This window comes from Canis aureus, chromosome 1, assembly GCF_053574225.1.
Source record: "Canis aureus isolate CA01 chromosome 1, VMU_Caureus_v.1.0, whole genome shotgun sequence".
NCBI lineage: Eukaryota > Metazoa > Chordata > Mammalia > Carnivora > Canidae > Canis > Canis aureus.
This window is the reverse complement of record NC_135611.1, coordinates 87,914,124-87,928,024: the sequence shown is the minus strand read 5'-3', so window position 1 is coordinate 87,928,024 and position 13,901 is coordinate 87,914,124. Positions and strand designations below refer to the sequence as shown.

General features: G+C 37.3%; 1 protein-coding gene and 1 pseudogene across 3 annotated transcripts in view; both read left to right on the top strand.

Moving 5' to 3' along the window:
• SMC5 (structural maintenance of chromosomes 5) overlaps window positions 1-13,901 on the top strand; it is a 92,907-nt gene that overhangs the window by 58,254 nt on the left and 20,752 nt on the right. For all 3 annotated transcript variants that reach the window (XM_077907329.1, XM_077907321.1, XM_077907335.1), the window contains exons 12-17: window positions 245-339; window positions 951-1,083; window positions 3,140-3,313; window positions 3,409-3,578; window positions 13,013-13,136; window positions 13,650-13,772. In XM_077907329.1, the coding sequence (XP_077763455.1) occupies window positions 245-339; window positions 951-1,083; window positions 3,140-3,313; window positions 3,409-3,578; window positions 13,013-13,136; window positions 13,650-13,772 (819 nt within the window). The remainder of the gene's footprint in view (window positions 1-244; window positions 340-950; window positions 1,084-3,139; window positions 3,314-3,408; window positions 3,579-13,012; window positions 13,137-13,649; window positions 13,773-13,901) is intronic.
• On the top strand, window positions 5,056-9,988 carry LOC144295659 (circadian locomoter output cycles protein kaput pseudogene; annotated as a pseudogene).

Genomic DNA, 13,901 nt, shown 5'->3' with positions numbered 1-13,901 from the left:
GTGGGAAATGTCTTGCATTTCCTCTCGTTTTTTGGAAGAGCTTCCTTAACTCTTAAATGTGCTCTATTTTCACTGAAATTCTTTCTGTACAAACATGTAATTATAATGTCCTTATCGCACTAAAACATTTTCTTGAAAGTACCATTAAATATACAGTTTTGATCATCTTATACAGTAGGAATGTAACTTTAAAAATCATTTTGATAGTGTATGCTAAGTAAAATGTTTTTTCCCTTATATTCAGATTCGTGACAATAAAAAATTGAGAGTAAATGCTGTCATTGCTCCCAAGAGTTCATACGCAGACAAAGCACCTTCAAGATCTCTGAATGAGCTAAAGTAAGTCTCAAAAATATTTTTAGAATTAACCTGTTACTTTGAATATTGAGTAACCATTTAGCTCTTAAATACCTCTCTTACATAAGTATCTTATAGGCTGTATCATTCCCTTTTAGGATCTCTGCTTAAGTTTAAAAGAATGAAACTAGGAACAGACAAACCATGGAATATTTACTGGTGATGTTTCAGATCAGTGGAATAATACTGGACTGTTTCATAAAAGATACTAAGATAGTTGGTTAGGTATTGGGAAAGTCAAACCGGTCATCACTTCATAATGCAGAAGTAATGTCCAGAAGGACTAAATGGAAAATTTGCAATTATAAAACAGTTAATAAATAAATATCTTAATTCTGGGTGTAAGTAAACATTCTAAATATAAAAGCAATGGAAGAAACAAAAAAGATTAATAGTTTTAATCATAAATATATTAAACTTTTCTGACAAGGGAGGAAGTCTCAACATTAATCACTTAATATTGATTTTAAAATATAAATTTTTGTCATACCATCATTAATTTATATTTTATTGTTTGCCACGTCTCAACTATCAGATTTCTGTAAATGATTTTCTTTTAAGAAGAAAAATCTAGTAAGTACTTTCTGTTTCAGACCATATGGATTTTTCTCTTACTTGCGAGAATTATTTGATGCACCTGATCCTGTCATGAGCTTCCTTTGCTGCCATTATCATATTCATGAAGTTCCTGTAGGAACTGAAAGGACCAGAGAAAGAATTGAACGGGTAAGAAATACTGAAATCATTACCAGAATCTCATTTTGTTAAAACTTCTTAGCATAAAAATAAAAAATTATGAGAAATTTAAAGAAGTAGGTCACTGTTGTTTTTAACCACACAGATATTCTTTGTATTTTACATTTTTAATATAACACAAAATAGTGACTGTTGACTATTATGTTATGACACACATGATATGGAGTTATCTAGAGTAAATGCTTTTATATCTGTATTTAATGAATAAAATGTTGAAGCCTGAAAAGACACCTGGCACTCTTACCTCATTCTATTTTGCTTGACAAACCTATGTTCAGACATTATATTAATTACTTTTTTTTGGCTTTTACCATATTGCCCTCCTTCTGGTTTGGGAGCTGGCAGGGACTGTTGAATATATGGCAATTGCATAGAAAGTTGCATGCATAAAATTATAGAATGGATTCCAAAAAGTTTAATCATTTAAATTCTTCTAGATTATTTTTCAGATAAATTATACGTTAGGGTGGTAGGCTGGTGTACAGAACTGTTTCGGTAAGCCCTTCCTTTCTTAAAGCTGCCATTTAAGATTATCTGCTATATGAATGACCTCCCTTCATAGGATCTCCCTTCTTGGCTAGCATAGCACACATATTTGTAGTTCTTATATTTTGCTAATTCTGCTTGGAGTTTTCACCTTCTCATATAAATCTCCAAGACTTCAGATTACATTTGTTGCTTCTATCACAGGCAGAAGCAGGAAAGAAATCTCTTCATCCAAAACAAGTATCTCCATAACACCAGGTTGTGTTTTTTGCTTGTAAGCATCTAAGGACCCAGTTAGAGACCCAACTACTATTGATTATATTGATTTCATTAGAAAATGTGTTTTAAAATTTTACACCTAGTGTACCAGTATTCCTGGGACAATTCTTTTGTAACTTAGGGACTCTTTATTAAACTTTATGGACAGAAGGTAGAAATGAGGGCTTATTACCAACCCATTTTGCAAACAAACAACAACAACAAAAACAATAAACCACCAAGTTAGTAAGTTGCGTGTGTCTTTGAATAAAAATTACATTATGGAGAACATTTGAGGAAATGAATATTAGAGCTCTCCATGTGGGTATACCACTCTTCTATCCTTTAGAAAAGAGGACAAGACCATCTATATATAGGAAGATTTATGGAATTGTTCTCATTAATTTCTAGGACTCTCCTCTTTGGTTGTTTTGCCACCTTAGGCCATGATGACCTTTTTGCTGCGAGTGTCCTGCCCTTGCCATCTCTGTTAAATTTATTAGAACTTGAGTAGCCTTTTAGCTTTCTCTTTATTTCAAATTATTCAGCAATTTGTGGATACCAGGTTATACCTTGTTAAACTTAAATGTGCTTAAATGTGTCTTATCTCTTCACTTAGTCTATAAACTTCCAGATAGAAACGAGCCACAAGAGTATTGATAGTGAAGCTTCAGAGATTGGAAAAAAACTGTATCACGATAGCCTGTTATTCATGAATATGCAGCAATACATAGAGTAATGTTACTGTGTTTAGGATGTGCTTTAGTTTATTAAGCTCTTGAGAGACAAGCTTTCCAAAAAATGTAAAAAAAAAAAAAATTTTTGAAAATTTTCAAGTGTGTCCATTAGGTATTCTTCCAAATATACAGGAATTATAACTGAGGGAAGGTGAGAATAAATGACTTAGTTGAGCTACCACAGTTCTGTGTTCTGGGCAGCTGGTTCCTGGCATCTCTACTGTAAACTCACCAAAACTCCAAAAGTACACTTACTTGAGAGAGATTATATAGTCAAGTAGAAGTATTGCCACCTTTGCTGTAGCTGTTTGGGTTTTATTCCTTCTCTCTTCCTTAGTATTTTCCAAAATAGTACCCTAAGATGTATCTATCACCCACCTTTTTAGAGATGTTACTGGTGAAGTTAAAAAAAAAAAAAGTATATCTGTTTTGATCTTTTCAAATTCACTTGATCTGCATTTTCCAGTGTTTTAATCCTTTTAAAAATGTTTTAATGACTATTAGATGTACCCTAACAGTTTGACCTTGTTTGGCTTATATGACAGGTAATACAAGAAACCCGGTTAAAACAAATGTATACAGCAGAAGAAAAGTATGTGGTGAAAACTTCCTTCTATTCGAACAAAGTTATTTCTAGTAACACATCGCTAAAAGTAGCCCAGTTTCTCACAGTCACTGTGGATCTAGAGCAAAGACGACACTTGGAAGAACAGCTGAAGGTCAGTTACTTTGAGTATTAAAAAAAAAAAATAACTGGATTTATAATACTTTACCTAGAACTATTTTTAAAATAACAATCTTTAACATTTCATAGGAAATTAATAGAAAATTGCAAGCAGTGGAAGCAGGGTTGATTGCCCTATGTGAGCGAAACAAACATCTAGAACACAAAGACAATGAACTTAGACAAAAGAAGAAGGAGCTTCTTGAAAGGAAAACCAAGAAGAGACAACTGGAACAAAAAATTAGTTCCAAACTAGGAAGGTATCATTCAGCCTATTTGGGCAAGGGTGTGTGGGGAGGTACAGCTCTACGAGGATGTTATTAGTGACAAAGATGTTTTTTATTTTAGACAGATTAACAGTTTGTGCAGCCTTCTGTCAAGTCTGTTGGCACCATTTTTCTAATAGCATTTGCTCACTTTGCCTCTGTGTCACGTTTTAGTGATTCTCACGATGTGTGTGTGGTGATCTGTGATTAGGACTCTGAAAGCTCAGATAATGGTTAGCATTTTTTAACAGTGAAGTATTTTTCAGACATAATGCTGTGGCATACTTAATGGGCTACGGTATGGTGTCAACACGACTTTTAGACACACTGGGAAACCACAAAATTCTTTGGACTCACTTAATTGTAGTGGTCTGGAACCAAATCTGCAGTATCTCTTAGGTGTGCCTGGACCCTGCCATGACAATGCAGTTCCCACAAACATGTTTTTGTGATAATTTCCCTCAAATTGTAGTCCTGGTATTCAAAACAAAATTGTGGTCTGTAGGGTAAAGGTTGGGGAATCTTAAGTTGTTGTGAGTTTTCCTGTCCCCTGATTAGCTGCAACAATGTAGAAAAGTGCTTAGACCCTATGTGGAGGAGATACTCTTGCTAATCCTAAAGCATCTGCCCAAGGGCCAGGAGCCTAATGGGAATCCCTCCTGGGACAGGGGCCATTGGTGGGGACCACTTTTGCACTCTCACTCTGACCTGCCAGCACTAGTGGGTATATGGCACCCCCAAATCCTCGACAGAGCTAGGCACCCAAGGGTCTTAAACTCTCTGAGAAACAGAGTTCTTAGCAGACTGCTCTCCCCAGGATACTGCATAGACAGCAGTCTCAAACATTTTCCTGTGAAAAAGATCTATTTACTGGTCCAAAACTTCATCCTCAGAGGCTTCAGGATCACCACATATCTAGAGGCTCTGCAATTGTTCTCAGGGAACATGGTCCAGGAGTTGCCATCTTTGTACTCTGTTGTCCTTGCTAAAGCTCACACACTCGTCTAGAGCCCTGATTTTTCCGACCTAGGTGTCCTAAATCTCTAGATTGCCTGGTCTGTAGATCAGTGAGGTTTATGGGAGTCCCGTAGGACTGTTTATATATTTGCATACGTTAAAAGCTGCTGCCTGAGGGTCCTAGTTTATATTCTAGTTTCTGCCTGAAACTAGGGATAGACTGAGATCCTTCCCTCTGGAACACTCACAGGACTTGGCACTCCCTCAACAACTGGGACCTATCAAGAATATAAATCAGGCTTCTTAGATTACAAAGAGTTAGAAGAGGCTTAAACAGCAGGGCTCATCTCTGTGAGGCCACTTCATGACTTGCTGAAGGTTGTTTCATCTGCTGCTTAGAAATCATACAGTCAAGCAAAATGAACAAGAATGTGTTCCAAATGAAAGAACAAGATAAAAATCAGAAAAGAACTGTTAATGAAATGGTGATAATTTACTTAAGAAATCAGAGTTGATGGTCATAAAAATGCTAATTGAACTTGGAAGAGGAATGAACATAGTAAGAACTTCAATAAAGAGAAGTGTAAGAAAGTACCACAAAGATTTCACAGAGCTGAAGAATACAGTAAGTGAATTGAAAAATATTCTGGAGGGGTTCTAACAACAGACTAATGAGACACAAGAAATATCAGTAATGTGGAAGACAATAGAGAAAAAAAAAAACTTCTAAGAGCGCATGTGTGCGAGCAGGGGTGAGGGACAGAGGGAGAGAGAGAATCTTAAGTTGGCTTCACGATCAGTGCAGAGCCCAATGTGGGGCTCAGTCTCACAACCCTGAGATCATGACCTGAGCCAAAAATCAAGAGTACGACACCTAACTAAATGAGCCGCCGATGCACCCCTCAAACAGAATTTTAAGAAGTAAAAATAGCGTAAGGGACCAACATGACAATATCAAGCAAAATAACTTTCACATTATATGAACCACAGAAAGAGAAAGCAGAAAACATACTTGAAAAATAACACAACTTCCCTAATCTCAGGAAGGAAAAGACATCCAGATCCAGGAAGCCCAGAGAGTTCCATGTAAGAGGAAATCTGTTCTGTAGAAGAGCACTGATTTTTTTTTTTACTGAAAACAAATCAGTCATATGACAATGACATTTGACAGGACTGGAAACCCTACATTCCTCAATAATGAAGAATTTACACAATGTTCAAGGCTTTTGTTTTTTGTTTTTAAGCCATCATGACTGATGGAAGCATATTATTTGTATCTGAGAGAATATAACTTCATCACCTTAATATTTACCATTTAATCTCGTGGATCAAAGTATTTTATCCCAGAGAGGGAACATTCACTAGTTTTTAAAAATACTCTCTATCCATCTGCTGAAAAATGATTCATTAACACTTGAGTATTTAAAATCAGAATCCTGTTGTCCTATGCTTTGAAGAACAGTAGACCCATAGGAGTCACATATCTATGAATACGTGTAATTTATAGGAAATTTCAAATCATTAGAGAATGGTTTAGAAGGAACTATACAAGGCACATAGAGGCCTTAAGATGATCGAAATTGTAGCTATTGTCAGATAAGCTAAACTTTAGTTCATCAAGGATGTGTACTGTTGCAGACCTTAATGAGCTCTAGATATCTGGACATCATTCACAATTTTATTGCTGGGTCACAAGGAACTACCTATGATAGAACATTTGCCTTTGAAGTTCTGTGAACATCAGGGTGTGAATGTCATGTGCATGGTCTAGAATATTTGGCAAAAATGTCATGAGCTCTTAATGCAGTATGGGAAAGGCAGATCACGTTATTATAGGTTCCTAATTAAAGGACCACAGTGGATTTGGCTCCAAACTCATTGTATCATTTATCTTTAGTGGAATTCCAAGCCAGAGTTTATTGTTTGTACTCCTACCATGCTAAATTATGCATAAGTTAGGGCTGGAATATGAAGAGTACTTGGCGTTGAAGAGTCTCTGAGACAACTGCTAACAAAAGCCAAGATTCTCGGTCTGATAATTGTACAGATAACAGGCCTCAAGGAAGCATTGGAAGGGTTTGATCACAGCCCACCTCCTCCTGCTTTCTTCCAGAGTTCAAGAAAATCATTTCACCTGGCAGTCTCAGACCATTCCCTCAACATCAGCAGAGACTTGCACTCCTCCCAGATAGCAGCATATACCATCTTAATGAAAAGATGATGACAAAGAGGGTCATTGTTGAGTCAGTCCATAAGTTCCCAGTCTGTTCAGTCATTGATATGGCCAGTGATGTCTCAAGTTGCAAATATGCAAGTTCCTTAAGGCATGTCTCAGTTTCAATTTTTAGCTCAATTATGAGCCATGCAGCAACTGAAAGACCAGTTGGAGCAACAGACATGGAAGACAGAGGCAAATATTCATCAGCCACAAGAAGAACTAAGAAAAATTCAAGAACAACTTTAAATGGTCCATGGTTGAGGGCTGTAGATGTTTTTACAACAGTCCACCCCTGGGTTGAATTTAGATTCTGTTCAAATTTCTTCTGGAAATTCATCAAACATCCTATAAATATTAAGGACCAAGTTGTTCAAACTAACCAAAATCAAAGTGAAATGGTATTGGACACATTGGCACACTCAGCATATGATACTACAGCATACCCAACGAAGTCCATCAAATCAGAGTCAACAGAACGTACTGAGCTGGCACAGTCAATAAACACCTCTTTCCAGTTGGTCACAGAGCACTCTTACAGCCCCACTGTATGACACTATAATGATTTCATAGCAGAAAACGTGGTCCGGATTCCACCCACAAAAGAGTGCCACAAAACCGTACCCAGAGGGCTGCAGTTACCCCACTGGTTTGGGACAGAGGAGAATCTTTTCAAGGTCAGCGGCATGTGCTGTGTGATTTAGTACCTGCTCTTGTAGCTTGGGGGTGGTCGTGGTATTTAGCACTATGCTTATGGGTTAGGTGGTGGCTGCCTGCCCTACTTTTGCTACACAACAACAGCAATTACAGACCTTGTCCATCACGCAGCAGCAGCAGCGTTCCAAGGAAGGGCAGCTTAGTTTAGTTCAGCAACCCTCTTAGACTCCACTGACCCAACTACTGCAGCAGTTTTTACAGACTTGAAGGATTTCCATGGAGCAGTCTTGAAACCAGCTTACCCCTGCTGCATTTCCACTACAACAGGGCACATCCTTCAGTACCATCACCACCAACACCCACCTCAGCAACAGCAGCATCTGAGTCAGCACAGGACAAATTGATCTGTTCTTCTAAGGTTCAACCATGGTAGCATATATGCCTCCTCTGGCCTTAAGGGAGGAAGGGGTTGGCCATGAAGAGTTGCTCAGATGATCTGAAGCTAGGAGAAGGCCTAGCGGTTTCACAAGAAACAGTACTGAATGTTCTAGTTTGTGGAATTAGGGGAAATGCTGCCTAGTACTACAGAAATACATTAAACACCAGTCAGTGGGAGATGATCATGGGTCCATACCCAACTCTTGACAGTGTTGAATGTGGCCAAATATTTTTTGACAGGAAAAAGTGTATTGCCAGATTGTAAGCTTATCTATGAAACATGGTCACTAATCAGAAAGGCACTAACAGTATTAGTAACTTAGTGGTTCTGTACTTTTTTTATAGGTATTACAGGACATGTCACTGTCCTGTCAGGGCTTTGCTTGCAGTGATGCTATGGGGGTAGTCTAGTAGACTCAGACCCCTTCCCGAGCCCCTTTCCTTTTCAGAGGATGATGGAATAGTAATTTAATGTCAGAATGTTGTGTGGGTACAAATTTTCTATGTACACATACTGTAAATACTATGTATATGTCTGGATAAAAGAGAAAGCCAAAAAATAAAAGTCCTACTGCATCTCAATAAATGCAGAAAAAGCAGTTGACAAAATACAACATCCATTTTTTTTTTTTTTAAGATTTTATTTATTTTTTCATGAGAGACCCACAGACAGGCAGAGGAAGAAGCAGACTCCACACAGGGAGCCTGACGTGGGACTCAATCCCAGTTCTCCAGGATCACACCCTGGGCTGAAGGCAGTGCTAAACCGCTGAGCCACCCAGGCTGCCCACAACATCCATTTTTTGTAAAAACTCTAAACAAAGTGGGCATAGAGGCAACATACCTCAATATAATAAAGACCATTTATGATAAATCCACAACATACTCAACAGTAAAAAGCTGTGAAATCCTTTCTTTTAACATCAGGATCAAGACCCAGATGCCCATTCCCCCCACTTTCATTCAGCACATTATTAGAAAATAGAATTTCTGACCAGAGCAATTAGGCAAGAAAGAAAAAGCATCTAAATCGAAAAAAAGTAAAACCAGCACTATTTGTGGATGACCTGATTTTACATAGAATACCGTGAATACTCCACCAGAAGAAACTTGCAGGGTACAAAATCGGCACACAAAAATCTGTTGCATTTTCAAGATGAATTCAAGAGAACAGTCCCATATACAATCACACCAAAAAGAAAAGGCTTAGGAAGAAATCTAACCAAGGAAGTGAAAGACCTGTATACCAAAAACTAACACATTGAGAAGGAAATGGAATATAACCCAAATGAAAGATTTTCTGTGCTCATGGATTGAAAGAACCAATATCTTTAAAGTGTGTTACCCATGGCAGTCTATAGATTCAGTGGAATTCCTATCCATTTCCAAATTCCAATGGCATTTTTTAGTATTAGAAGAATCCTAAAAATTTGGGGACCATTAAAGATATCAAATAGCCAAAGCAGTCTTGAGAAAGGACAATAAAGCTGAAGGCATCATGCTCCCTGATTTCAAACTATATCACAAAACTGTATTCATTAAAGCAGTATTGACCTAAAAACAGACGTGTACATCAATGGAACAGAGTAGAGAGCCCAGAAATAAACCCCTGTATTCGTCTCTGGTCAATTACTTTGTGACGAAAGAGGGAAGAATAAACAATGAGGAAAGGGTAGTCTCTTCAATAAATGGTGCTGGGAAAACTGGATCACTAGCTTACACCACAAGAAAAATCAACTCAAAATGGATTAAAGATGAATGTAAGACTAGAAATTAATAAATTCCTGGAAGAAAATAGGCAGTAAGTTCCTTAACATGGGTATTGGCAGTAATTTCTTTGAAACTGGCTTCAAAGACCTTGGCGATATAAACAAATGGGACTACATCAAACCAAAAGGCTTTCACACAGTAAAGGGAACCACCACACCAAGAAGGCAACCTATGGATCGGGAGAAGATATTTGCAAATCACATATTCATTAAGGGTTTAGTATCCAAAATGTAAAAAACTACAGCTCAGTAGCCAAAAAAAAAAAAACTCCAAAACAAAGACCATTTGATTAACAAATGGGCAGAGGATCTGAAAGACATTTTTTTTTTTTTATTAAAAGTTTATTTATTTATTCATGAGAGACACAGAGAGAGGCAGAGGAAGAAGCAGGCTCCATGCAGGGAGCCCGACGCGGAACTCGATCCCAGGTCTCCAGGATCATGCCCCGGGCCGAAGGCGGTGCTAAACCGCTGAGCCACCAGAGCTGCCCTGAAAGACATTTTTTTCAAAGAAGACCTACAGATGGTCAGTAGGCACCTGAGAGTGTGCTCAATATTATTAATTATCAAGGAAATTTAAATAAAAACAATGAGACTACCACCTCACACCTGTCAGAATGGCTATTATCACAGGACAGGACAAGAGATACCACATGTTGGTGAGGACACAGAGACAAGGGAATCCTTTCCACTCTTAGTGGGAACGTAAATTGGTGTAGCCACTATAGAACACAGTATGGAGGTTCCTCAAAAAAAAAAAAAAAAAAAAAGAACTACCACAAGATCCAGTAATTCTACTTCTGGATATTGATTCAAAGAAAATGAAAGCTCAGATTTGAAAAGATATCTGCACTCTCATGTTCATTGCAGGATTATTTACAAGAGCCAAGTCATGGAAGCATCCTAGGTTGTCCATGGAGGATGAATGGGGAAAGAAGTGGGATACACATGGAAACATGACGCATGTATGTGCACACACTGCACTATTTAGCCATTAAAAAGGATGAAATCTTTTGTGACAACATGAATGGAACTTGAGAGTATTACGCTAAGTGAAATAAGTCAGATGTCGTATGATTTCACTTTTAGTGCAATCTGAAAAACAAAGGAACAGAAATGCATAGATACAGAGAACAGATTGGTGGTTGCTGGGGGTAGGGAGGAGTGTTGGGGGTTTGGTAAAATAGGTGAAGGTGATTGAGAAGTACAAACTTCCAATATAAAATAAAAGCTCATGGGAATGTAATGTATGGCATATGACTATAGTTAATAACACTGTAATGCATTATTTGCAAGTTGCTGAGAGTAGATCTTAAAAGTTTTCTTTAGCAGAAAAATCTTTTATAATTGTATAATGACAGATGTTAACTAGATTTTTTGTGGTGATCATTTCAGGATCGATACAACCACCAAATCATTATGTTTTGCCCCTGAAACTAATATGTCAATTATACTTTAGGTAAAAAATGAAATAAGATTCATGATTTAATACAGTTAATTTTTCTGTCATCAAAAATATTAATTGAATTTGGTATGTTTGAAATTTTTAAGTACACGGCAGTGAAGAATCTCATGACTCTGAGTCCCCTTTGGTGCCATTACCTAGATTCATTCCAGAGCACTAGCGTTTTTATTCACCATTGCTTTTGTCCATTAGTGCAAAACATCACTTCAGTGAATGGGGCAGTTGAGGTCTTCTTCCAACAGTGAAAATGGTTCATGATTCCCCTGAAATGGTTTCAGGGATCCCCACAGGATTCTGCAACACCCCTTGAGAGCCACTGACCCAGACATATATCCAAAATAATACATCCACTGAATTTGGATTGCTGGGAGAGGAGAGAAGAGGGTACAGGCAGTGAGATGAACAGTCCAGACCATTAGCCATTAAGCTGTGCATTCTCTTCTCGACTCTAAAGAGAGTAATGGGAGAGGAGGAAAACATGCTGATTTTCACAGAAGAGAATGGGCATCTGGGGATTTAACTCACTTCTTCAATTGTAATCTCCCTTGTTAAATTGGAATTATGTCTGCTTAGCCTTCATGCTCACACATTCCACAGAATTCTGTACAAGGACATGAATAGTCTTAAGTCTTTTCCTAAAGAAAAACTGGTAGGCAACCATTCTTAGAACTGATATGTTTTATTGCGTTTGGATATTTTGTAGAAATGGGGATATATAAGCAGAGATAAAATTTATGTTTATTCTAGGGGCAGGGAATGTGGCTTCCGGTTCAAAGGTTTTTCTCATGGCCTCAGACCTTTTTGTTGTGATTTTTTCTTTTATGTTTTCTATAAAGATTTAAATATTAATAGCATTGTCAACCTTTGGTAATAAATGACCACTCATGGCCTTAAGGTTATCTGTTTACCTTGCCCTAATGTAGTATGTTTTTAAACACATTGGTAAATTGAATTGTATTGAAATATGTTAAGAGAATTGGTGCTGTTTTGGTTTTGTTTGTTGGTTTGGGGCTTTGGGGGTTTTGTTTTTAAGCAAACAGTTGTCCATTAACTCAGTGAAAAAGTAATAGTGTACCTTGATTACTTAAAGCAAGATAGTATTTAGTCTGACTGCCTAGGAGGTTTTTCATCTCTCAAGTCTCTTTTCAACTTTCACCTCTGGCCTCATTCCTCTCTTTCATCATCTACAAGTCACTTAACTTTTCATGTTCACCTGTTCTGCTGGACCCACTGTCTTAAAAACTTTTCATAGGTAGTGTGGATTTTTGTAGTGAGATGGCCTTTCATACCCATCACCAGCCTGCTGTCTCATACCTATAATTAATTGCCTCTAGTTACAACACTGCATTCCTTGAGATTGACTTTTCATTTATACAGTCTCCTTTCACTCGACCCATTTCGCCTTACCTCCCTGGCATCCCCCTACTCTCTTCCATGTACTGGTCAGGCCCCTCTCTACAACATCTGAACTTATTTATTATTGTTTCCAGTGGAGAAAAGGTAACATGGTGCAGTGGAAAGAACTTGGATGTCAAACATGTCTTAACCACATGCTTGCTATACATGATCTTAGAGTAACTTCTGATTCTTAGTTTCTTCACCTTGACTAGCAGAGTGTCAGTTTTTAGGGTTTATTGTCTTTTCAGTATGTATTTTAAATCTTAATCAGATATCCTCAGTTAAACTACTTTAAGTAAGAGACTGTATGTAAACAACATTAATAACAATGGTAGTAATTAATATTCATCAACTGGTTAAGGGCCAGGCACTGTGCCAAGTGTGTTATATGTTTTACCTTTTTAAAATTTTCATCATAGCCCTGTAGGGGAAGTAGCATTGCTAGAAAGCCCATGAAATAGCAGGAGACCTAAGGATTTTTGCTCAGTCCCTGTGTTAACTCTGATTTCTGCATCATTGTTTTATGCAGTTTAAAACTGATGGAACAGGATACTTGCAACCTTGAAGAGGAAGAGCGAAAAGCAAGTACCAAAATCAAAGAAATAAATGTTCAAAAAGCAAAACTTGTTACTGAATTAACAAACTTTGTAAAGGTAAGGCATTTTCTTAAAAACTCTTCTAAGGGGATCCCTAGGTGGCGCAGTGGTTTGGCGCCTGCCTTTGACCCAGGGTGCGATCCTGGAGACCCGGGATCGAATCCCACGTCGGGCTCTGGGTGCATGGAGCCTGCTTCTCCCTCTGCCTGTGTCTCTGCCTCTCTCTCTCTCTCTGTGTGACTATCATAAATAAATAAAAATTAAAAAAAAAAAAAAAACTCTTCTAAGATTTTTACTATCAATTTTAACTTGCTTTGTTTGACATTTCTCCTTATAGGTTAATAAATTAGTTAAAAGCTGTCATTAAGCTAAATTATTTTATTCCAGATGATGCAATTAAGCACAGAAAAACATTTAAAAATTCTCTTGTAAGAAGTAGTTGTAAAAAGAACTAATTGAGGTATCAGTCACATTAAAAAAATGTTCCTTTTTCTCATGGTTTATACTAGTTTAAAAAACTTTTTCTTAGTTGTAAAACAAATTAAAATTTTAGGGCTTTTTTGTTCCTAGATTTGTACTTCTTTGCATATACAAAAAGTTGATTTAATTCTTCAAAATACTACAGTGATCTCTGAGAAGAACAAATTAGAATCAGATTACATGGCTGCTTCATCACAACTTCGTATAACAGAGGTACGGTTTTTGCTTTTATTTTTTATGATAGGGTGGTTCTAGCCTTAGACCTGGTTTGAAAACCTGTATCTAGCACTTAGAATATGCATTTTGTTATGTGCTCTTTAGTTTATGAATTAATGCATTTTG